The sequence below is a fragment of the Coenobita brevimanus genome, chromosome 47 (assembly GCF_032717465.1).
Source record: "Coenobita brevimanus isolate Jiangsu-jjx chromosome 47, ASM3271746v2, whole genome shotgun sequence".
Lineage (NCBI taxonomy): Eukaryota > Metazoa > Arthropoda > Malacostraca > Decapoda > Coenobitidae > Coenobita > Coenobita brevimanus.
The window spans coordinates 10,046,674-10,073,318 of NC_137000.1; the positions used below are offsets into that span (position 1 = coordinate 10,046,674).

The 26,645-nt window shown below is 40.3% G+C and overlaps 1 protein-coding gene across 1 annotated transcript in view; it reads right to left on the reverse strand.

The window, feature by feature from the left end:
- Positions 1-2,247: 2,247 nt before the first annotated feature.
- The window catches only part of LOC145398939 (PHAF1 protein CG7083), a 37,254-nt gene continuing 12,856 nt past the window's right edge, over positions 2,248-26,645 (reverse strand). The window contains exons 5-9 of the mRNA XM_080271676.1: positions 15,896-16,115; positions 14,874-15,076; positions 10,918-11,091; positions 3,038-3,184; positions 2,248-2,772 (exon numbers count right to left, since the gene is read on the reverse strand). Coding sequence (XP_080127802.1) covers positions 2,713-2,772; positions 3,038-3,184; positions 10,918-11,091; positions 14,874-15,076; positions 15,896-16,115 — 804 coding nt within the window. The 3' untranslated portion in view covers positions 2,248-2,712. The remainder of the gene's footprint in view (positions 2,773-3,037; positions 3,185-10,917; positions 11,092-14,873; positions 15,077-15,895; positions 16,116-26,645) is intronic.

The window sequence follows — 26,645 nt, forward strand, 5'->3', positions numbered from 1 at the left end:
GCATGGGAGACTTCACAGTCTCTTCCTTAGCAATTTCTTTTCCTTCTTACATCTAACTTTAATTAGTAACAGTATACAATACAGTTTGAGCTGATTTCACATAACCCCTTTGAAGCATAAGGGTTTGGTAAGCTAACACAGTTCAGAACACAAAAGGGTAATGGTAGATGACAAGCCTTCTGTACTTCCCCTGGTGGCATTGCAAACCCTCAGTCGCCTCTTGGGGATCGAACCTACAATGGGCCATCATTCTGACTGAGGCATTCTAATCCCCAGACTATCGGGCACTCTTGGAGTTATGGCTATCAATTTAATATTGATACAGTTTGCTTCAGTAACAAACAAGAATATAAGAAGATGTAATAAGCAAAGTAAATCACTATGGAGGATGTGTTGCGAAGTCTCCAATGCCTCTCTGAATAGAACACTTAGCCATACTTCACCATGAGTTGAGATACAAACATACATTTTCCGCCATAACCTGTACACTCTCACTGAATTTTGCCTGTTACTTATATTTAGATATCTGTATAACTACTATACAGTACAATAAAATCATCCAAGACCAATTGTATACTTCAAGATTACTGAATGCTAATATTAATATATCTTCCAAGTTGAATGAGCAATTTTAGTAAATATAAACTTATAAAGATTAATAAAAAATTACAAGTCATATAGATTATATAAAATTCATTTGTGCTGGCTTTTCTGTATGCCTTACTTGAACTAAAATATGCCCTTAACATGTATGCTACTCTAGTGGAGATTCACTTTTTTTTTTTTTTTTTTAAGTTATATATGAAATACAGTATCAGTATTTTAGGCAGCCTAAGCATACAGCCTATTATTTGAAGTATTTCATAATACTATATGACACTATCTCCACTTCATATGTTATATCTCTTACTGAATACTTCTTCAACTGTCAAATAAAATGAAGCATACTATAATTAACCATTAACCTACAGTAATAAAAAAGGATATGCAACAAAACCATGCTTGTCAGAATTATGTGGAAACTTCCATTACTGACATAATTCAAGTTTCCATCCCACTCCCTCACTTTTCTTTGTCACTGATTGTCCAATGCTGCATCATATGAAACCATCTAGAATGGCCATGACACAAGATATCACTCCAGATTAAGTCTGCTTCCTACATTTACTCCACAATACAAGCATTCCTCACTGCAAGTTAGGGGTGTGTTCCAAAACATTACCGGTACATCACCATCCATGCATGTAGTACAGTAAAGTGGGGATATGGTGAATGCCCCTGACTGGTTGCAAACAGAAATTTAACATACTTTTAACTTTCTGGGAAAAAAAAAAAAAATTGCTTCCAATAAGGCCTTAATTTATACTCCTAGCAAAGTTTATCCTTTCATAAATTTTATCAAAGTACAGTTGCCAGCAGATGACTTGATATCCAGTTGGTCAATGTTGAGGTGGGAAGCTTCCCATACTGGTAAGTTTGTGTACTGACCAACCTTTACTTAATTTTAATTTACTTCTTTTTATTTAGTTATTTACTCTTTCTTGTGCTCTAAACATACCATCCAGCAACATGCCCCAACACTAAGGGGAACACAGTCACTTGGGGCTTAAAAAATAAAAAATAAATAAAATAAAAAAATAAATAATAATAATAATAATAATAATAATAATGAGGTGGCAGAGGATAAGGAGGGGATGTCCCTGCCGACAGAAGGATATGAACCTGTACCACCTAAAACCTCATAAGAGCACACAATGATACTAACCTCTTGGTTATTCCTGACCACAGATTAACAACAACATGCAAAAATCAAGGCTGCAATGAATGAAGTAAATATGGGGCATGGTCAGGAGATGGTGTTCTTGTATGATCATGACAGCTGACTAATCTTCAGATTCTAATTTTCAGCAATAAGCTAAACATTCACTGAACACTGCCTACTCCTTACACAAACCTAAAATTACCATACAGTATATAAACAATCAAACTACTGAAGATTACTGTGATGCCCATCACAGACACAGCCAACTGGGTGTCCTCAAATAATCTGCTGATAACTGTGGCCTCACACAGCTTATGAAACCTTTTGCCATTTCCTTCCCAGGTCAGGGAATAACAATCAGTTTTCTGGAGCAGCATTTGTCACTTCATACAAACTCATTCTCCCAAGGAGAATGTAAAAGCAGAAATAAATGGAGCATGACCATCTTCTCATGCCATTAACCACTCTTAATAATAAAACTCACTGATAAGAAATATAAGGATTTCTTTACAAACTGCAATAACATATGACACATGAATGAACAAGTTTACCTTATCCAGATGCAGTTTGAGCATTCTGTGTCTTGCCGATGTAAATCTTGGTATATGTTTTGACCTCAGGCGTATGTTCCTGTTTCACCAATAGCACCATCACGTAAATTTTACCTCAACAGTAAAACACAACCTTAACCTTAAGAACATTTTCAGATTAGTCTCCATGAATGACAATGTGTTCTCGCCATCAAGTTCTTCCTAACAACTCACATAAAGTATCCAGTAGGCATTCATAACCACATGATAATTAAATATTTTCTCTAATGGGAGCGCTTTGTATACTTTCCTGAGGTTGCGGCAGAAGTTGATGTGTGTGTTGGGTATCACTACCTCTGGGTCTCTCTCCTGTTGCTGGCACAAGATCACCCTAACTGCTACCCTGTGCTACACCCAGTACTATGCTGCTTCCTCACTCTCATATAAGGTTACTGAAGCTATATGTCCATTTGCCATCACCTGTGGAGAAAATTGCGTCTGTTAATGTCAACACTAAATTAGCCACGTAATATCATCTAGCATTAGTGATAATAAGTTTGCTACCTCACTTTCACAATCATAAAGTTACAAATGTGCTGTAGATCATTCATGCTACAGTCAAACTGACCCAACACTTTAAATGGATGAGGCCATTAACAAAAAAAAAAATCTACATGACTGTCCCTGGCAATAAAATAACTTGAAAATCTGGATCCTTGTCAGTTTAAACTAAATGTTTAAGTACCTCGAAGATGATGTCTTGATATGCATGGCAGAATGTTGAGCCGAAGGGGTTGGAGGTGTTTGTGGAGGAGGAACGGTGAAGGACAACAGGGCCACCTCTGGGCTTGATGCGGGAGCCTAGTGTGTCCCACAAGGTGACACTCTGCACCTGGGGGGAGAACAGGAGTGGTAAGTACAATAAAGCCTCATAATTAGCCATCTTCCTTTTGGTGAGTACAGTAAAGCCTCATTATAAGCCACCTTCCCTTTGGTGAGTACAGTAAAGCCTCATTATAAGCAATCTTCCTTTATGATGTTCAAGTCTATAAAATATAAGAGAAAAATTGCCCACTAACCCCTTCAATCATATAATTATATATTTTATTCTCATCTCTAGATGATTTTATTCAACTTGGGATATATACTAGTGAAAGTGTGACAGTAAGACTTTATCTATCCACTTCCAGCCGAAGAGTTCCTCATTCACTCATTCACCATCAAATCCCAGTTTGCTCCACACATGTAGGGGCCTCCTAAGCTAAATAAACTCATTTGGAGATTATGTGACTAACTAAGTCACCACATTCAATGGGTTAATGTTCTATTGTTGCCTCTCCTGACTGCCAGAATACTTTGGGGTATCAAATCAGCTTCACTGCAAGTCCCTGGCAATTACTTATCATCATCATCATCATCCCAACATCCTTCCTCACCTCAGGGAAGGGTGAGGAGTAGCAGCATCCACAAAGCTAAAGTTTGCCCATTTCAATGAGCCACACTTCCATTCACTCATCATTTGGGGGAGGCGGTGGCTGAATCGGTAGAGAGGCGGCCTGCAGTCCTAACGGACCCAGGATCGAATCCCGACTGGGGCAGGGAACAGTTTAAGGATTTGAATTTCCTAAAAGCAGTCTTTCCTGATCTACCAGATGACCCGCCGACATGTCGTAAAAATACCCCTGCTAATACCAGTACACCAGTCCTGTATGAGACAGCCATAGCATGTATTCAGCATGGATGGTGGGTGTTAGTGCCGAAGTGGTGACATGTGGAGATGTAGGAGGACTACTGGGCCTTGGGATAGGTCACTGCCCCCAAGCAATAGGCCCTGAAGCCTTTGCCCAGAGTCTATCTATCTATCTATCTATAGCCCGACGCCCTAATCCCGCAAAGGGTGGCCGCAGACAAAACGCCTCCAAGTCACTCTGTCACCCACCATTTGACTCCCCTCCCCCCAACTCACCCCCCCCTCCCTCATATACCTCTCAACTCCATCCCTCCACCTCATCCTCGGTCTACCCCTCCCTCTCCCTCCCTCCACCTCACCTACATACACCCTCTTAGTCAGTCTTTCATTCTCCATCCTCTCCACATGTCCAAACCACCTCAGTGTATTTCTCCTTATCTTTTCAACCACATCCACATCTACCCCACAACGTTCCTTCACTTCTTCATTCGTCAACCTGTCCCTCCATGTCACTCCACATGCTCCTCTCAAGTAACTCATTTCCACTGCTCTCACTCTTGACTTGTTCCCCTCTTGCAAGGTCCACGCCTCGCTTCCATACGTCAGGGTAGGAATCACAATACCATCATGCAGTGACTTCTTAACTTCCATACTCACCTCCCTATTTCTCATCACTGCTTTCAGTGTGCCAACAACCTTCCTTCCCTGCTGTACCCTTTCACGTACTTCATCCCCCAAAGTTCCATCCTTACTCATCACACTACCCAAGTACTTGAATGCACTCACATTCTCCATATCCTCACCATCCAACCTCACTGCACACTCTGTGACTTCATTCCTCTCAAACACCATAACTTTACTTTTGTTTACATTAACTTTCAGCTTCCTCCTCCTACACACTGTCCCAAATTCATTCACCAAACCTTGCAACTCCCATTCATCTTCACTCAACAATACTGTATCATCAGCAAACAGCAACACCGGAAGCTTCCAAATCTCACCCTCATTCATTAGGGCCACCCCCACATCCACTGCCCTACCTTGTACCTCCTTGCCCAGAGTCAGAAACTTAAAAAAAAAAAAAAAAAAAAAAAACAAAAAAATCAAGCCACAGAATCCTGGCTCCAGGTGATGGGCCAAAAGGTTTCACCACATACTGTAGCTTCATATATACCTATCTGATAAAGTAAATCTGAATGCTGTCACAATAAAAAGGGGGGCCAAATCCCTGGCCATGCACTTCTCCGCACAAAATTCATCCAGCCAGCTCGATCTCTTGTCAGTCCCTTCACCTTACCAACTTCCATACCTCTTTTCCTCCTACACTCATCCTCCATATCCCTCCACCTTCTTCTTGGCCTACCTTGCCTCCCCCTCCTTCAGATTTGCTCAGATATATCTTTTTCACCACTCTATCACTATCCATTCTCTCCACATGGCCATATCATCTCAACACACACTGTTTGATTCAAGTGTCCACAGACTTCCTCACTCCACATCTATCATGAATCATATTATTCCGTATCCTATCCACTCTCTGTACTCTACATACAATCCTCAACAGTCCCATCTCCACTGCTCTTACTCTTGACTTTTCATTTTCATGCCACACCATAGTCACACCCGTATGTTAACGTCGGCACTAACACTCCTTCATGTAAGCCTAGAGCTGCTGCAACACTCAAACTTGTTTTTCTTATCAAGGCCTTTATAGCACCAGCTACTTTCCTTCCTTGTGTCACTCTACTTTCCATTTCCTTTAAAAATTTTCCTCTCTTTTCTATCACTGTATCCAGGTATTTAAACTCCCTCACTAATTCCACTCTCTTTCCATTCACTGTAACATCACACTGGGAGTCACCTTCTCTCTCAATAACCATCACTTTACTCTTCTACATTACTCTCAAGGCACGACGCTCATGGACATCTACAAAACTCTGCACTATTCTACCAAGCTTTTGTCCAGTATTTGTAATTAGTACTGCATCATCAGCATAGGCTACATCAACTTTGATATATTCCATCCATCACCATTCATTACCAATGCCATCCCTCTCTCCATTACTCGTGTTTTTACTTCTCTCATCACCCCAATCAACATTCAAATTTATCAATTCAACAAAATAGCTTTTCTTTAACCAAAAACAAAACACCAAATGACTTTATACAGTTTGGAGGGTGAAGTGCTTGAAAGGGTACAGCAGGGAAGAAAGGTTGCTGGTTCCTTGAAAGCAGTGATAAGAAACAGGGAAGTGAGCATGGAAGTGAAAAAGTTACTACATGACAGTATTGTGATACCAACTCTAACGTACGGAAGTGAAGCTTGGACATTGTTGGAAGGACACAAGTCAAGAGTGAGAGCAGTGGAAATGAGTTATTTAAGAGGAGCCTGTGGAGTCACGTGGAGAGACAGGCTGACAAAGGATATAAAGGAGCGTTGTGGTGTGGATGTGGATGTGATAGGAAGCGTTATGAGGAACACACTGAGGTGGTTTGGCCATGTGGAGAGGATGGAGGGTGAGAGACTGACGAAGAGAGTGTATGTGAGTGAGGTGGAGGGGGGAAGAGGGAGGGGGAGGCCGAGGATGAGATGGAGGGATGGGGTGGAGAGGTATATGAGAGAGGGGGGTGTGAGTTGGGAGCAGGGCAGTGAAATGGCGGGGGACAGGGCGACTTGGAGGCGATTTGTTTGTGGCCACCCCAAACGGGATTGAGGCGTCTGGCAATATATAGATAGATAGATAGACTTTATACAGGGACCTCAAGCAGTCTGAAAAGTCCCTCTTGATCTGACTGAAATAATACAAAGTTAGGGAAAAAAACAAAATTATTGTAGTCATGTGGAAAAACCCCAATACTGGCAGTACAGATCACACAGAATACAGATTATATTAAAAGATTTGGTTCAAAAGCTTTAGTTATCACATCATGCACTCCAACATCAATCTACTGCATGAAGAGCACAATAAAAAAATCTAGAAATAAACACAAAAATGTTTTAGAGAGGAAAATATACATGACCAGTGACTTATGTGTGAGAACATAAGCATCACAACAGTAGCATCACAGTTTGAGTAAGTTGGGCTACTGCAGAATTCTAAGTTATCAAAAACTTCCACAAGATTATTTTCCTAAAGCTCACCTCAATTGCTGGGATTAAGTCATCTAGTCCCAGCCCTCTATGCTCCTAATGGGTCAAAAAAGGATTGGATGAAGGATGGATGGATGAATGGTTAGATCTTGTCATTAAAAAATGAGTAGGCCTACCATCCTTGTATTCTCTGCTAGTCACTGACAGCTGTACTCTTTCCACTTTAGCCTGGCATAAATTTGATATTTTTCCATTCTGAATGCTAACCAGCTGCAAGAGGCTAACACTATGAAGACAGTCACACAATAATGCCATTTAGCTACAAGAAGTACGCTGCAACATGATGAAAATTTCCACCTAAGTTCAAGTCGTTGAATTATAACATGGACGGAGTAATGGATTAGTACACCCCAACCCACCCTTTTGGCAATGGTGTAGGGAAGTGACAACTCCACTGTCCATTACTGTACTTATATTACATGAACCCTTTTACAGACAGAAGGAAAACTAATGGAGCTTCCTTTCTTCTCTGATATTCTTCCTTAAAGAGATCAAAGCACCTCTCTCTGGAGATTCCCATTCCACAGGAAACTAGGTTAGGATGATGATCACGATGATGGCATTTGATACATTCAAACTCAAAAGCGAGTTCTTAATAAGTTAGCTTTTCAATGATTTGCACAACAAAGCTGGCTACCAGGGTATTATACAGTACACAAGGGGAAGCTGAGGATGAGATGGAAGGATAGAGTGGAGACTGGAGAGGTATATGAGAAAGGGGGGTGTGAGCTGGGGACAGGGCAGTGAAATGGCGTTGGACAGGGCAGTATGGAGGCGATTTGTTTGTGGTCACCCCGTACGGAACTGAGGCATCTGGCAATGAATAGATATATAGATAAATTAAAACTCTCACTTTATAAAGCACCTGAACCTCAAATTATTCACGATTAATGAAGCTTCACTGTACAATACTTATTAGGCAAGAAGAATGTATTCAACACAACATTCTCATGCAAACACAATGTTAAGGATCTCCTCTTACCATGATTGATAACACAGAGTGAAGGGAACAGTGCAGTTGATGTGGCGTACAAAATTCAGCAATCGGAAGCCAGCACAGAATCGATGGTTGGAGGTTAGATGTCAAGAGAACAGAAACAAAAAGAGAAAAAGTTATATAATAAACTCAGGGAAAGAAAGAACAGATGCTCAAGAGAATGCCACTGGTGAGGAATGTATCACTAATTAAGCAGAAGAGTTACTGACAGTTTATCAAAAGTATATTTGACAACTATAGTGTGCACTGAAGCATTTCAAGTGTCATTAACGTCTTTACTATACCAATAACTTGCATTCAAAACTGACATTGGTTGCACTTCTACCATCCATTTACCATTAAGCATGCAAATAAATATCATCTGTTAGGGTATTAGTAACTATCTACTTAAAAGCAACCATACATTAAAATGAACAAAAAGCTGTATAGGGACAGTCAACACTTATCTAAATATTAAGTGATCCAAGTTTTCCTAACCCAAACAGCCAGAAGATGAAATTCTCATTTAGTTCTAACTACCTCCAGATGATTTGCTTAGTTCAACAATTTTTTTCAAAATAGAGAGCTTAGATTTAGTTCTAATTAACCCATCCACAACTACCGGTCCTCTTCAAGTTTATTAAATTCATCAGGTTGTACCCTGATTTAAATGAAAAGAACATCATTGGACTGAAGAGTTTAGACACAGCTTCTACTACAGTACAGCCTCTTAAGATGGCATCAGTAGAACCAAACATGTGCTAGAGAATGGTATTAATTTATTCTCCTGGGGAACAAAAAGATTTCCACCTAAGCACTATTGTGAAGCCTGGATTCAAAAGGTCAGAATAACAGGTGAATGACTGCAGCCCACTTCAGAAGCCATGGTGCTGTATAGTTCTCCTACTTTTGTGCTTTCTGTTTCTGGATTCACATCTTGTAAGTGCATATCTGGGAGGGGATGATGATGGACAATGTTTTTCACTGTCATGTAATGCATTTGAGACAGGCAGCAGGGATCTTGCCCCCTGAAGCTTGTAGTAACTAATGAATTGTGCTATTCCATTATCCAACACTTTAGGATGGAAGCTGCCTCACAGCCCCTAAAATATAGGAGAGGAAGGGAATGTAACTTTTATGACTTTTCCTTTTCAGAACATCCCAAATCACTGAACCAAGCTCTAGAATTCCCTCCCCCTCTTTTCCTCAACACAAAAAGGAATAAGGGCAAAGATGATGACAGAGTTAATAAGACCCTTAACCCCTGTAAAATTTGACATGATTATTTATACAGGTACTACTAAATTACTAAAATTATTGGTCATGACGATGACTAGGTGACACTGTATACAGTACAAGTAAAATTCAAATACAATAAGTGAAATGAACTACTTTACATATTTATTCGTGTGTCTTCATTTTCCAATAAAGCTAACCAGCTATCTGAAGATCTGGAAGGTACTGAATGATTCCAAATTTATATATCATATTCTCAAGGTTGTTCTGTACTAAAATACAACAGACCATGCTAAAAATCAGTGCAATTCTACACTAAATGCAAAACATGGGTTGTTACAAAAATATTGTATCAACAAAAAATCGATAAAATCATGTGGAAACTTGTCTCAACTTCCATGTAAGTGCATATGTTTTTTTTTACTGTGTACTGAAGTATAAAAAACAGCCATGCTCATAATTACATACAGTGCACTGATAAGAAATGCTACAGAATTATTATCTATTACAAAAAAAATAAATAAATAAATAAATAAAAATGCAGAGGCTTTGTGTCATGGACAAGCATGATTACTCAAATATTCAGTTAAACTGTCTCTCACTAAACTTGTTAGTGAATGCAAGGAAATAAAACAACAAAAATGACAACACCAAGGTAGCTACAGGATATCTTTATTCTACCTTACTCTTGCTATCTCCAAATGATTCTTATTCATATCATGATTGAATTTTCTAACTGGACAGGTTAAGTTATGGCCTTGACTTTTTAGGTTCTCACCTAAGCTAAACTTTCTGGTACAACAAGAATAAAATATGAAAGACATCATTCAAAAAGGAGGTTAATAATACACTCTGGAAACTGATGTAAAACAGAATGAATGTTAGGTGTGCCATTATTAAACTTCAAGATGCTAAATTGCACCAATTTAATCTTTCTGTGGTAGGTGGGGGCATTTTACAACCACTCACTCGATGTTGTGCTGCTGTCGGATGGCTGCCCTTTCCTCTCTTCCTTCTCCCCTCTTCTGTTTTATCTTTCCTTCATTCTTTCCTCTTCCTTCTGTCTATGGGTGACCTTACACTCTGTGACAAGCCAAACGTTTCCTGTACACCAGGAAACCATATACTACACTGGGTGGTAACCACATAACCAAACTATGGCGCCTGGTTAGTGGGTAATTAAGGTGCTCCAGTCAGACTGAGCCGGTGTAGGTTTATATCCAAGGGATGGTTGGGCTCTATTGCTCACGTAATGCCACTCAGGATGTGTGTGGCTGGTCACTCTCATCTTAAATGTCAGGACCAACTTGCTTAGCCCCGGGCTTCTACGCTCCTCATGGGGCAACACAGGATTAGATGATATGATGTGTGTATGTAATCTTTTGACAACTAGGACATTTTCTGACTGAATAAATCACTTGGTGTCTGCCTAAACAGGATTCCTAGGCATACCAATTGCAAAGAAAGGGTTAGTTGAGACACTAGCAAGACTCTGACGCAAGAATTTCTATGTTAAACAAAATCCTCAATGGTTAGTGCAACAACCACAACAAAAGGGTTACGGATACATACTGTGATGGTGGTGGGGAGGTCAATGAGCTGTGTGGCATCCTCTGGCTGGCGGGGTACAGTTAGGGGCAGCTCAAACTCACAGCGGTGGTACATGTTGAAGTTGTAGTGGCCAGGGAAGTTGGTGTGCAGCACAAACTTCTTGGCACGCTGGGTCTTGGCATCAAAGAGGATGTCCTGTGGGTATGTGTGAGTACTTACAGAAATATGCCCAGTGTTTGTTTCAATAATAAATTGAGATACAGGGCATTAATGCACTGAAATCTCCTCCACCCCAAGCATCGTATCATACTGTTTATAAAGGCTCCAACATACTTGCATGCATCAGCCTTGGTCACCTGACAGCAGCTTTCCACTTTGTACGATCTCTGGCAGCCCCCCTCTTGTCCCATATCTCTGAGGTGACACACTATGACCTCGTTCCAGGTCTTTTTTTGGTCTGCCGCTTGCAAACCTACTCTCAATGTCCACACTTCTCACCTTCCACACCCAACTGTCATCATCCATCCTTTCAATATGTCCAAACCATCTCTCTCTCTACCCCTTTTTATCACAACATCTACCCCTCTTCATCACAACACCAATACTGTACATCAACGTCCCATCTTTCCTTTCTTCAACTGCAATCCTAGCCCCCCAAGCCTTGCATTCATGAACACACTACACATTCATCTAATCATTGTCATTTCTTTAAGTCTAAGCCAGTGAATATCCTCTTCCTTACACTCTAAGTCTCTCTACTGTACAGCACAGCACTCCTAACATATGCTGCACACAAGGATTCCTTAGCATAGAAAGAACCCTCTAAATGAAGGAAGAGACAAAAGCTCCCTGAACTTCCTCCAACAACTCCTTACCCTAGCCACAGCCCCTCCAGCCCCATTTCCAGAACATATCATCATCACCATCATCATCCGGACCTTTTTTCCCACCCAAGGGCTGGGTGAGGTGTAGCAATGTCCAGACAGCACAACCTTGCCCAAAGCAATAGGCCACACTTCCATTCACTCATCATGCAGGCCCCCAGAATCCTGGCTCTACTGGATATGCCAAAAACATTCATGACATTCTGCAGCTTCACACAAACGTATCCGATTAAGTCAATCAGGACGCTGCCAAAATTCCCGATCATGCATTTCTCCTCACAACATTCATCCAGCCAGCTCGATCTCTTGTCAGTTCCCTAGCCTCATCGACTTCCAAACCTCTCTTCCTCAAACACTCATCCACCATATCTCTCCACCTTCTCCTTGGCCTACCTCGCCTCCTCCATCCTTCAAATTCGCTCAGATGTACCTTTTTCACCACTCTATTGTTTTCCAGTCTCTCCACCTGACCATACCATCTCAGTACACTCTCTTCGCTTCTGGTGTCCACAGACTTCCTCACTCCACATCTTTCACGAATCACATTATTTTGTTTGCTATCCACTCTCTGTACTCCACATACATTCCTCAGCAGTCCCATTTCCACTGCTCTTACTCTTGACTTTTCACTTTCATGCCACACCATAGTCTCACACCCATATGTTATGTTGGCACTAACACTCCTTCATGTAAGTCTTGTGCAGCTGCAACGCTCAAGCCTCTGTTTTTTATCAAGGCCTTCATTGCACCAGCTACTTGTCTTCTTTATGCCACTCAACTTTCAACTTCTTTTGCACATTTTCCTCTCTTTTCTATCTCTGTACCCAAGTACTGGAACTCTCTCACCAATTCCAGTCTCTCTCCATTCACTGTGACATCACACTGAGAGTCACCTTCTCTCGCAATAACCTTCACTTTACTCTTCTCTACATTTACTCTCAAGGAACAATGCTCACAGACATCAGCAATACTCTGCACTAGCCAACCAAGTTCTTGTCTGGTACTTGCAAGCAGTACTGCATCATCAGCATACAACAAATTTGACATATTCCATCTATCACCATTCATTACCAACGCCATCCCTCTCTCCATTACTTGTGTTTTTACTTCTCTCATCACCCCATCCATATATATATATATTGAACAACCACGGGGACATCACAAAACCTTGTCGCACGCCCACACCGATTGTGAACCATTCACTTAAGATGCCCATTAACCCTTACACATGCTTCGCTACCATCATAAAAACTCTTGACAGCACCTTGCAGCTTACTATCTACACCATACATGTGCAAAACTTTCCACAATCCCTCTCTGTCTACTTTGTCGTATGCTTTTTCCAGATCCATGAATGCCATAAACAAACTTATGGTCCTTCTCACAAGCCTTCTCTGCTATCTGTCTCACTGCAAGTACTTGATCCACACATCCTCTGCCACTCCTAAAGCCACCCTGTTCATCACTCACTAGGACTTCAGATATCTCTCTTACTTTCTCTATAATAATTCTTCCATATACCTTCCCTACCACACTCAATAAACTTATGCTACAATAATTCTTGCACTCACTTTGTTCACCTTTATTTTTGTACAGGGGTACAATCACAGCCTTCTTCCACTCAGCAGGCAGTTTCACTCATCCATGCCTTCTTACATAATTATCTCCAACAAGCACTTCATTCCACTCTCTCACTAGACTTGAGCATCTCTGCATACACCCCATCCAACATAACATATCCCTCCACATAACAAAACTCCTCCACACACCCATGAAATTCACCAGCAAGATCAACCCTTTCATCTCTAAATCTTTACAAGCTCTCCCTGACACACTACATACATGAAATCAATACTATTTCACAGCCCCCTCTAATATCACAATATTTCTTATGCACACACTTACCACAAACACTGCAAAAGATGGAGTTACTTCCCACACCCTTATGGCAAACAGCACATGGCCACACTCCCACTGCTTTGACAGTACCATCACCAGCCCTAGATATCATCACTTTTTTAACCCTTTAACCGCGGGTGTCATTCCAGAATGACTTTGCAAAAACTGGACCAAACCGCGGGTGTCATTCTCGAATGTTTGTGGATATTTTGAATACCCCGCGTTTTTTCCGTGCGCCAATTGTTTCAAGGGAGAGTAGCTATTAAGTTCTTTCACTCCAGCTGACCCCCACCTCCCTCCTCCCCCCCCTGGGGCCCCACCTCCCACCCCCTGGGCCCCCCACCCCACCCCGGACCAAACACGCATCAGTATCTGTCCAGCTGTGTGAGTGACAACACTGCTGATGTGATAGTGAAGTGCAGGCAATTACAGTGCCTTTTACCTGCCTCAGTGAACACAGAGTGGGTGTTTATCGTATGTGCAGTGTTCATATATGTTTATAGTATTATTATCAGAATGAGGTTGGCATTTGGTAATGGTGTATGAACGAAGGTAATGGTGTGTGAGCGAAAAATAGTGATTTTAGATCGCTCACTTCTAATGGCACTGCCCATCCAGTGATAGTCAACGAAATCATGAAACCTACATCATTGCAAAGCCGAAGGTTAGTACTTACTAATGGTACCTTATTTTTCGCTCTACATTTATTCTGTGCAGAGTTATAAAGGTTTAAAGTTTGTTTACATTTTGGTCGAAACCCCCGCGGGAGAGGACAGTCGGGGCAAAACAATGCCCGCAGTTAAAGGGTTAAAATCTGCATTCACTCTGAAACTCATGTGCCCCAGTCAGTCTCCGTTTCCTATGCTCTTCCTCTGCCTCCCTGGATACTAGAATATTTTGGACAATGAAACCATTTAAAAAAAATTTTATCAGGGCCTGCCAGTAATAGAGTTATAACTATTGTCCATGTCAACTTGACCTCAAACTGCCATCTCCTGATCTTGAATGCTGAGTTAAAATAAGAGAATATGGTGCTCACTATGAAGAAGTGCTATGGAAAGGATATTATGCCTTAGTACTATTTTATTTTGCCACTAAACTGTGTGAATATAAACTGTAATGAGACAAAAGTCTCCACCAAGTTAAGGTAGGTACTCTATAGGTAGGTAAAGAAATGTAAAATCCATGACTCACCAGGCCTAAGGTAAAGTAGTTGAAGAAGAAGTCGGAACGTGTGGTTGCCTTGCGAGCATGGGCATTGTGTATCTTCATTTTGTCTTCTGATTTGTAGAAGATACGGGAAGGGGCCCCAAGTGCTGTTGCTGCCTCCTGACACGAAGCCCCAAACATAAGTGTGCGTGTGAAAGTCTGACGAGAATCGTGGTGACGTGACCTCCCTGCATAAAAGACACAGTTTTAGGAATACAAAGTATCTCCAATGATTATCCAATATGCTTCTCAACTGCTGGTTCAGAATGTCTGGCAATTTAAATGCTGCTATGAAAGAAAGTCAGCCTGTTACCCCTTATTTGATAAGGAATACTGTAGCTTAACCTTGGGGCCCCTTTTCCTACAAAAGGAATATTATGAGACTGACTTATTTTCACACACACGTTCTTTCAGCAGGGGCTGCAACTATTTTAATACCATATTAGGAGTGTGGAGATGAGGCACCTAGACTAATAAATTTGGGGCAAGTGACCAATGGGTTTTACATATATATATATATACAGTATATATATACATATATATATATACACAGTATGTAGGCATTGAATTTATATATACAGCTTCATACAGTATTGTATTTACATATACAACTTCATAAACCATTGAATTCTCCATGTAAATCTTCATTGAGTTAGTTTAGGTTATGTTTGAGCATACGGGACCGAACGACTCCCCTTATATAGCAAACTGAGTTCGGTAATCCCCCAGAAATACCGACCCCTTGTACATAGCAAACTTTCAGATATAGCGACCCACCCCTTCCCCTCAATTAGTTTGTTATATTGAGGGTTTACTGTATGTGTGTGAATATATATACTGTATATATATATATATATATATATATATATATAGATAGATAGATAGATATATAAACACCGGTATATACATATAAATATAAATATATATATATATATATATATATATATATATAAAAGTGAGAAACAACAAGGACATCACCATACTAAAAAGGTTATTTTCACACCCACCGTCATCAGTGAAGAGACTAAGTCGCAGCCCCTTGGTCCGTCCCATATCTCGGAGGACCAGCAGTGAGTCCAGGTGGATTAGGTTATGGATGCAGGAGGCCGGGAGTGGTGGAGCGCGTGTATCATTGGCATTGTTACCACTGTAGATCTTCATCTTGGACACTACTGGCGACACACCACTAGGGAACTGGAGTGACCCCAGGCCCTTGTTGAGGCTTGGCTGCAGTAGACACAAGTGGATGAGTAAGCTCGGTAGAAGTCATGAACATTAGTACTGGGAACCGAGGAGGGAAGGTACAAGTAGTCCTCATTACTCAGGAACAATCAGGGTCAAAGTCAGCTTACTATTCCACTGCATCTACTTCAAACTTTGGGAATGTCCATCACTATCTTCCCTAGCACAACACATTAAAGACAAACACCTGTGGGCAGCAAGGCTCTCTCAGTTTAGGAATATTAGCAAGCAGAGGAGAAAGAGATGTCCATCCATCCATCATCCAATTCCACGTTCCCCCATGAGAAGCATAGGAGCCCAGGGCTAGGCAAGTTGGTCCTGACATTTAAGATGAGAGTGACCAGCCTCACTCATCCCTGAGTGGCATTACGTGAGCAATAAACTACAGGAGGTAATATATTAGGAAAACTTTATCCTCAACTGTACTATCACAATCAAATGTTCACTAAAACTTCCCTGCCAGCTAAGGCAATGGAAGGTGTTAAATGAAATATTAGTAAATTATAGCAATATGAAGCACACCAAAAGTGAGATGGATGGACAGCCTGACATCTGGGGTGGAATAAGAAGAGGAGTGCCTGAAAGAATGAGATACGTGTGTAAGGATGGAGATGCTTTTGTCACAGCCATCCCTTGTCCAGTGGCTCGCGGGAAGAAGCAAGGTGTCAGAGATGGTAATGATGACTAATAAATACAGGAGGCAGGCCAAAGTTGGCAGGGAATTTCTGATGAACTTTTGCTTGTGACAATAGTGCATATACCAAAATATCACAATTTTCTCTTGACAATTGACACTGTAAACTGGAAGAAATTGACTAATGCGTTTAACAGGTACCAAAAGAAATTTAAAGGGGAAATTATTCTGTATGACAGTGTTAACGTGATAGCAAAAGAAACTCTAGAAATGTTAGGACTTACTGTACAGCTGACACATTCACACCATCATACATAAACTTAACTGCATACCATATATCATCGATTGTAAGACGAGGGGTAAGCAAAATTGTTGTCATGAGTCATCAACAGCTCAGATCCAACCATTATCCATTCATAAAATAGGGTATATATTAACAGGTACCAACATTCTTCTCATGTATTCTCTTATTACTGGCAGACATCACAACGCACCAATAATGCAAGGTACTAGTTTACTGTGTTCAGGATTCTACCATTGTCACTGCTAACAGAAACTGCATAACCCTTTCACTGCCTGAGATTGGTACACGAAGGAAGACGAGAATATGGAACACGAAGTGAAGAACAGGGAGGAGACAGGGAAATGAACAACTGAGAGGATAGGGATGGGAAGAAGAGAGAGAAAGGGAGTTGAGATAGTGGTAGGAAAGGGAATTAAAAACTGATGTCAGTCCTCAATCAGAGTCCTGCATGTGGCTGGGTGAAATGTTGAAGTATTTTAGTTGAAACAATGTGAGAAAGACTTTTGGTTCATGGTTGGAGAGTTAAAAGCATAAAAATGCACCCACTAATGACTTCAACTTTATAATGATGTATGAACAACTTTGAAGAATAGGTACTGCTTCACCAGCAATGTAACCTTTTGAATCTGAGTGATGTCCTTTTAAGTTAACTGCTGCTTCCCAACTATTTCATTCAACTTAGGAAAGGTATTCCTTCAGAGTTGGGTCAGGCTAGAAACCCATCCCAAGCTATTAAAAAAAAAAAAAATAAAAATAAAAAAAAAATAAAAATAAAAAAAAAAATCCCCAGCTGCACTGGGTTAATCATGAAACAAATACTACTATTTTTTATTTTTATTTATTTATTATTTTTTTTTAAATAGTGTGCCTGACAGTAGCAGAGTCTTGATGGTCTGTTCCCCAAGGCCCAACAATCTTACAGAACACACACCTTAACATCATCACTTCAGTGCCAATGCCCACTGTCCATATTCAATACAAGCTACGGCTGTTTCTTTCAGAACTGTTGTGATAGTATTATTGAAGGTGGGGAGACTTTAATCACAAGCTGGCAAATCTCTTCGAAGATCAGTTGTGTCTGCTTTAAGACAATCAAACTGTTCCCTACCCCAGCTTAGGCAAGCAACAAAAGGGTTATGGAGAAATATGCAGATGAACATTATCTCATCAACCACCAAATGAGTTATGCTTTAATCCTTTCATAGGTTGGCACTTACACGTGAAAACCAGAACTGCTACTGTAACATGACCACTATAGCATCTGCCAATGGAAGCATCCCACTGCAGATCACTGTGGCATGGTATGTATAACATCTGATTTTGTTAATAAAATCACATTTATAATGTAAAAAATATACTCATTTATTTACTTCAAAGTTTTCACATTAAAGATTCTAATAATGCATTTCAATGATTAACTTCTTGCAATAATAATTATAATATGATACAGTAATTACCGATACAGAGTAAGATATTATGGTTTCACTTCACACAATGCATGTATGCATGAATGGCATACATGTAATTTCAATTCACTAATGACTGTTCTATTCTTGGATAAACTGTTACTTGGTACAAATAGTTTTAACAATGGAATAATATCTTTTAATCATAAAACGTATATGTACTCAATATTAGCTGATAAGAAAATACTGAAAGTCTATGACAAAGAGTGAGTAAATCAAGGTAAATTTTGTCCTCTTATTATGATGAAGATACTACTCTTCCAGCAGTCAACAATACTGAAATTACTGTATTAATATCAAAGTCTATGACAAAGAGTGAGTAAATCAAAGTAAATTTTGTCCTCTTATTATGATGAAGATACTACTCTTCCAGCAGTCAACAATACTGAAATTACTGTATTAATATCATTAACCCCTTAAATACAGTGACATTATTTAATTCTTGCTATCTCCAAACAATTTTATTCCAACTAGGAAGAGACTTTTCAACCTGGAGAGATTAAGTATAAATCTATGTTTAGCAATCATTAACCACGCAAGCAAGGTCAGGTCTTTTCACCTGATGACAGTTTTCCATGTCATGATCTTGGCCTATTACTCTAGCCCAGGGATCTCCTTACACGACTTAATCCAATGATGACCTTGGTCTGGCTCTGGGTATTCTTCCCTCCACATTCACACCTGTGATCTTCCTCACCTATTTCCCCCCCCCCCCTTCAACAAGTCAAAACTGTCTCAACCTACGAGTTTGCATAACTTCTTTAATGTTCACGCCCAATTTCCCCTGCAGTACACTGTCACTCAGCGAAACCCTACCCACCCTTATGAAGATTTTCATTTCCGTACATTCCAATCAGCAAGTACCATCTTCCCTCACATCCAAATCTCACTGCCATTCTGCAGAACATTTATCACATATGTTTCATATGAAGTACCCCTGGCATGTGAGATGAGCCCCTTAATAGCCACGAGGCAACAATTCCTTAAACTTCTTCCATTCACTTTTCAGTCTTGCACTGGAGTTAGCTTTCATTATATCTTGAGCATGACAGGTCTTCCAAAGTTGAAGAAAATTGTGTGGAGTCAACAAAAAAAAAATAATAAAGATGAAATCACAGGACTTTAGGAGTTAAATTGTCAGTAATGAGAGAAAATGAGAGGATGCAATTATGGCATCGGCCTGCTGGATTTTATTATCAGAGAATCTTACTTACCCCATTTATTATTGTTACTAAAAAGGTTAATTGTCCATTATGTATCCCAAAGGCCCTTCTCAGCAATTCTGGTGGTACGTCTTCTATACGATGATATAGGATACTGGGTAACTAGGAAGGAGGGAATAAACAAATGACTTATCAGAAATAAGCATCCTCGCACACACAATGCTACAGTAAATAAAACAGCCAAATGGTTTCAGGAACTGAATATAACTTTTAAAGGATATAACACCTAATCTGGGCTTTCATTAAGGGTTCTGAAGATGTATGAAATGTAGCAGCTGGTTTGCAAACACCTGCCTTGGATGGGCAGCTCTACATACAAGTTTTAGCCATGTTTTAAAGGTTCTGAAAAGCACCTGACCTGCAGAGCCAAGGAACACCATTTTCAATCACTGGAAAATAGAACTGCTTCCACCCACTGCTTCATCCATGGGTACTGTTGTGCAAGACATCGGGAATGCATGGTACAAAATGCATGTTGATACTGTGTTGGAGTGGGTGTGTCTGAGAATGAAAGAGTTTGTTTATTGCACGGACAATTTCAACAGGGTGAAGACAACAAAACAAAAGGACTCACTTTTATACCATCTTAAGTATCTGCCTCAGGTGGGATTGGTCTTGATGATAAAACAAGTATATTATATTTGTCAACTGTACAATCTTTATTGTACCATAAAGCAATTAAAAGACTAGGTAAAGGAATGGGGATCGTAAGCAAAGGAATTATTGCGACAGACTGGAAATTTGGTGGACAGTGCAGTTGAACCAGGAAAGTATGCCCCATGAAACTAGGTGTTGTACAGTTATTAGCTTGAGGACAGTGAAGGTTTATTTCAAGATACCCCCCAAGGAATAGTCCCCCCCCTCCCCCCCCAAAAAAAAAGGGGGGGGGGAAAGGTGTTGAATGAGCTGGAAATTATGGTCAGGGGCAGGAAGGGGATATGACTACATACCACAAAAATATATGCACTGTAGGACCGATTATTTGAATGCCACAATTTTTTTTTTTTTTTTTTTCCCAAAATGAAGAAAAAGAAGCTCATACTGCTCTCTTACATCTGGCCCTTTGTGACACGGGTAACAGTTAATCATCATCATAATTGTAGTGAATCAAACATCTTGCTTCCTCCTGGATAACATCCCCTCCTCCCACAGGGAATGTCTATCTATCTATCTATCTATTGCCAGACGCCTCAATCCCGTTTGGGGTGGCCACAAACAAATCGCCTCCAAGTCGCCCTGTCCCCCGCCATTTCACTGCCCTGCTCCCAACTCACACCCCCCTCTCTCATATACCTCTCCACCCCATCCCTCAATCTCATCCTCGGCCTCCCCCTCCCTCTTTCCCCCTCCACCTCACTCACATACACTCTCTTCGTCAGTCTTTCACCCTCCATCCTCTCCACATGGCCAAACCACCTCAGTGTATTCCTCATAACGCTTCCTATCACATCCACATCCACACCACAACGTTCCTTTATATCCTCATTCGTCAGCCTGGCTCTCCACGTGACTCCACAGGCTCCTCTTAAATAACTCATTTCCACTGCTCTCACTCTTGACTTGTGTCCTTCCAACAATGTCCAAGCTTCACTTCCGTACGTTAGAGTTGGTATCACAATACTGTCATGTAGTAACTTTTTCACTTCCATGCTCACTTCCCTGTTTCTTATCACTGCTTTCAAGGAACCAGCAACCTTTCTTCCCTGCTGTACCCTTTCAAGCACTTCACCCTCCAAACCTCCATCCTTACTCATCACACTACCCAAATACTTAAACGTACTCACATTTTCCAATTCCTCACCATCCAACCTCGCTGTACATTCACTAACTTCACCTCTCTCAAAGACCATCACTTTACTCTTCCCTACATTCACCTTTAGGTTCCGTTTCTTACACACACTCTCAAACTCATCCACCAAGCCTTGCAGCTCCCCTTCGTCTTCACTCAACAACACAGTATCATCTGCAAACAACAGTACAGGGAGTTTCCAAACACTATCCTCTCTCACCAGGGCCACTCCAACATCCACTACCCTACCTTGTACCTCTTTTATTACCCCATCCATGTACAGATTGAACAACCATGGAGACATGACACATCCCTGTTTCAAACCAACTTTCAAAGAGAAAAATTCACTTAGTTCACAGGGAATGGCCATGACAAAAAACACCTTTAAGCTCTTTTGTCCTCACACTCATCTCTCCCCTTCTCAATCATTCCTCTACTTCTTCCTTCTCTCTTACCAATGTTCTTTTATTATATGGCCCTCCCTGGCAACCTACCTATGGGCACCCTCTGAATATGCACACAAAGAGAATTGTACTTCTATTTTTTGATCATGTTTCCTTAGATGGCCTTGTCTTTTACCTTCCAACTCAATGTACACATGAAATACTGGATTCTGATGACAATAATGATGACAATCAAACAGTATTCATAGGTTAGTATGAATGTGTTACGTAACTTGATCATTTACCCTTAAACTGAAAAAAAAAAAAAAAAAAAAATGAAAGGGACAATATATGCTATCACATACCACTACTTAATTCAAAGGATTCTTTTACTCTTTGAACCACAATATCATACAAATTTATATCCACTTAATGAAAGCCCTTCTTAACAAACCATACTGAAATTATCTAAGTACATGCATTTCATCCAAATAAGCAAAATGTATAAACATAAACAAATTCAAAAGTGCAGTGCTCAATGGAGACAACAGCTTATTACAATACCATACTTGGTACTACTACACTAAACAATATTGCATAAAAGTGAATGAAGAGTTTGTGCTAAAGTATGAAAACCAGCTGATAGACCTTAATGAACACTGTTGACCAAACACTCAATCACACAGTCACTGGTCATCGTATAATGATGTACTGTCATCGTAAACTTATGGCATTTTACATATATTGGGAATGGCATATCAAGGTAAAAGAATGCTTATTTATAATTTCTAAAAATAATTAAGCAATGATACAACCTATTCGTTGATGTCTAATACTCTCTCATTCATATGGGTAACTTATCAGTTTACTGAGCTTTGAGCAGGACAAAATATCTAGTTTTACAATAAAGAGCGGCTCTGGTGGTGACTCAACTGTTTATCATTTAATAAACAGCAATGCCAATAGCTATATTAATTGATTCAATCTGACAACAAACTTCATATTTCATTAATGCATCCTTAAGATGATCTTATTTTTCTTAGGAAGAGAAATCAGGGTGTGAAGGGAAGATTGTTTCTAGGCCTGTTACTTCAAATGGTCTCTCCAAAATTGAACACAATCATCTGGCGATGGTAAGAATTGTAAAAACACATCGTCAGACAGAAGAGGTTAAATACTGTTGTCACTGCAGCTGCTGTTAATACTCCTGATTCATAAAAGCATGAAACTCATTGGCTGCAAATATCTGACCATTTCAGCCAGGTGCTCCACCAAATATTCTGCTGAAGTTATGCTGCATGACCTAGAAGATGTGGTGAAGATCCAAAACAAAGAACCAGAAAATATTAATGTACCTAACTTGAACTCTTGGGTGTGAATGAATGTTGGTATGATTATACTGAAGGAATGTCTGTGTTGTTAAGATATGGTACATAGGGTGTGTAACAGCTAAATGTCTTTTAGTACAAGAGGTGGACTGAAGGATTGTGTTCAGTTCAGCTTTGCACTGGTACTAGTGATGTGGAGGGAAGTCATACTGCACTCTCCCTAGGTGAACTTTGGTCTCTCACAGAAGGGCAATATCTGTTTGACATATTTCTAAAACTGGTTTCTCTACAACAAATTCTGGCATGAGATTATTAAGTCTGTCAACCCTAGGACAATATTTCTGGCTTAAATTCATTATCTCCAGATGACTTAATACAGTTTAGGGGAGATCTCTTCAAATGATAGCATAACTGAAGGCCATAAGCAATCTCTCCAGTTTGATGAAGTCTCTGAAAGGCTGAATAAAAACTGTCTGGAGACAGAGAGAACTGATTACAAATAACATCACTGGATTCTAAGAACTGAATGACTGTGGTGGTTACATCTGTGCACAATGAATAACAGTGTGTAGGGCCGTTGTGGAAATATTTTCAAGATATCCAATAATGTCTTGAGAATTTGTTCTTTCATTTGATATAACAGTACTTTGTGTTGGAGTGTGGTGTTAACAAGCCAAGTCATTGCTGCTGCTGAGCAATCCATGTCTGTCCAGCCAAAAATATCTATCAACCACAGGCAAATAAGCACCCCTGCAGAGCCAAACCGTGAAGTAAACCAATGTTCTTTGTGGTCAACAGCACCTTGCAAAGGGAAGTGTGGAAGTTTGGTTCCTAGATGGATGCCACATTTGTTTTTCTCTACTCAGTTTACAGGGGTGCCACGGTAGGCTCCAGTCCACTCTTTTCTGGTTATATGGTTACCATCCAGCACTGCAAATGGCTTCCTGGGTTACATGAAACCATTAGGCTTGCCACTCAGTGTAAAGTCACCTGAAGTGGAAAGATGAGTACAGTACAGTAATAAAAAGTGACAGGAAGGATGGGAAGAAGTGGGAAGAGAGGAGGGCAGACAAAGAAACAGAATGATAAAGGTGATGGAAGTAGGCAGCGCTACATCAAGTGAGTGGATGATGGGCATCCCCACCTATCATCAACAAGTACAGTGGTTAGTTACAATGATGGGATGCATCTTATGCTTAAGCAAGAAACTGCATGCCTAACAAGTTCCTCTTACCCTTGAGTGAGAGTAAACTACCTCTGTTTCCTTGATACCTATTAATTATATCAATAGTCTTTGTACACTCACGATCCAAAGAAAGTACCCAGGCCATGTTGAAGCCGTGGCCAGGAAACCGAGAATGATCTGGTGTTTGGACACAGCTCTAAGCCTCCTCCCCTATCCATCAAGTCCCAACTGTAACAACCCTTCTTGATCACTTGATCGAAAGATAGCTCACTCCTCTGCTTCGCGATATGAAGCTCTCTCTCTCTATCTCTCTCTCTCACACACACACAGACACAAATGTGTGCTAAATAAGAAAAGACGATAGGTCATTATGAGCTTGACTCAATCCTGTTAAAAAAAATAATACTTGCTCTATCTTCCAGAGCATGGGTGCAATTAATGTACTGTAATTTAGTAAATAAAAAAATCTGTGCAATAGGTGAGGCATGTTCTACGCTAAGCTTAGTAAAACTTTCAGCCAGCAACAAGAATAAAAAAAAAGCAGTCTACTTCATGAATGAACTACAGTATTTGGAGAGTGTTTGTCTATTATTCAGCATGTCTTCATAATATGCTCTACGTCTTCCTCCCCGAGAGAGTCATATTTTCACTCCAACTGAATAAAAAAAATCATTTGGCAGTAACAGTACTAGAGTACCAATTAATGTGAGCTGACAATTACAGGTAATGTGAGCTGGTAATTCAGAAACTGTCTGCCTCATTTTCATTCTGTTTATTTTGCCTGCTGTTCTGTCTTTCACATCTTCATCTACAGAAAGAGTTTATTCTCATTTATGCTAAATGAAATTGCTTGTTTTTATAGCAGTGAAGCAGCAATCGATGTGAAATAATGGTTGAGAGACTGCCGGTCTGTCTTTCCCCTCGTCTGTCAGCACAATTTCCTATCACGTTTTCTTCTACAAGAAGGGTCTGTTATCACCTGATCTGACTAAAGTCATCTAGTGAAATCAAGCATATAATATAATAAGTCAACGTGAATTGATAATCCAGAATCTGTATCTTTCTGTTTGTCTGTCTGTCTTATTTAAGAGGTGATTTCTTTCCGAAGATGCATGTAATCATTTGTCTTTGGCAAGAATAAAATAACACTTATTTGTAATCTCTAATGACATGTGTCTGCATCTTTCCTTTTCCTTGTGGGAATAGTTTGTTCAACCTGGCTTACTAAATGTTTGTTGATATTAAGAATAAAATAACAACACTCACAAATCTCTATAAGGCATATGCCTGTCCTTCCGTCAGTGTTTCTATTTCTCTGAGGACGACTTCTATTCAACAACATGATTCTCTGTCAGACAGAATTCCAAGCAAGCTTAAATGTCACAAAAAATATTACAATACTGTATTTTACATTTGATGCCAATACGAGTATGCATCACACACTTTTATTATGTTACTGCAGAGTTAGAATTCTTTCAATAATCTATCTATCTACCTATTGCCAGACGCCTCAATCCTGTACGGGGTGACCACAAACAAATCGCCTCCACGTCGCCCTGTCCCCCGCCATTTCACTGCCCTGCTCCCAACTCACACCCCCCTCTCTCATATACCTCTCCACTCCATCCCTCCATCTCATCCTTGGCCTCCCCCTCCCTCTCCCCCCCTCTACCTCACTCACATACACTCTCCTCATCAGCCTCTCACCCTCCATCCTCTCCACATTGCCAAACCACCTCAGTGTGTTCCTCCTAACACTTCCTATCACATCCACATCCACACCACAACACTCCTTTATATCCTCATTTGTCAGCCTGTCTCTCCATGTGACTCCACAGGCTCCTCTCAAATAACTCATTTCCACTGCTCTCACTCCTGACTTGTGTCCTTCCAACAACATCCAAGCTTTACTTCCATACGTTAGAGTTGGTTTCACAATACTGTCATGTAGTAACTTTTTCACTTCCATGCTCACTTCCCTGTTTCTTATCACTGCTTTCACAGAATCAGCAATCTTTCTTCTTTGTTGTACCCTTTCAAGCACTTCACCCTCCAAACTTCCATCCTTACTCATCACACTACCCAAGTACTTAAACATACAGTAATCCCGCATTTTTTGCGGATTTTTTGTCTACGGTTTTGCCCTCTCGCGGATTTTCTTAGCATTAATAAGTTCAACAAAAATATCCTTGAATATACAGA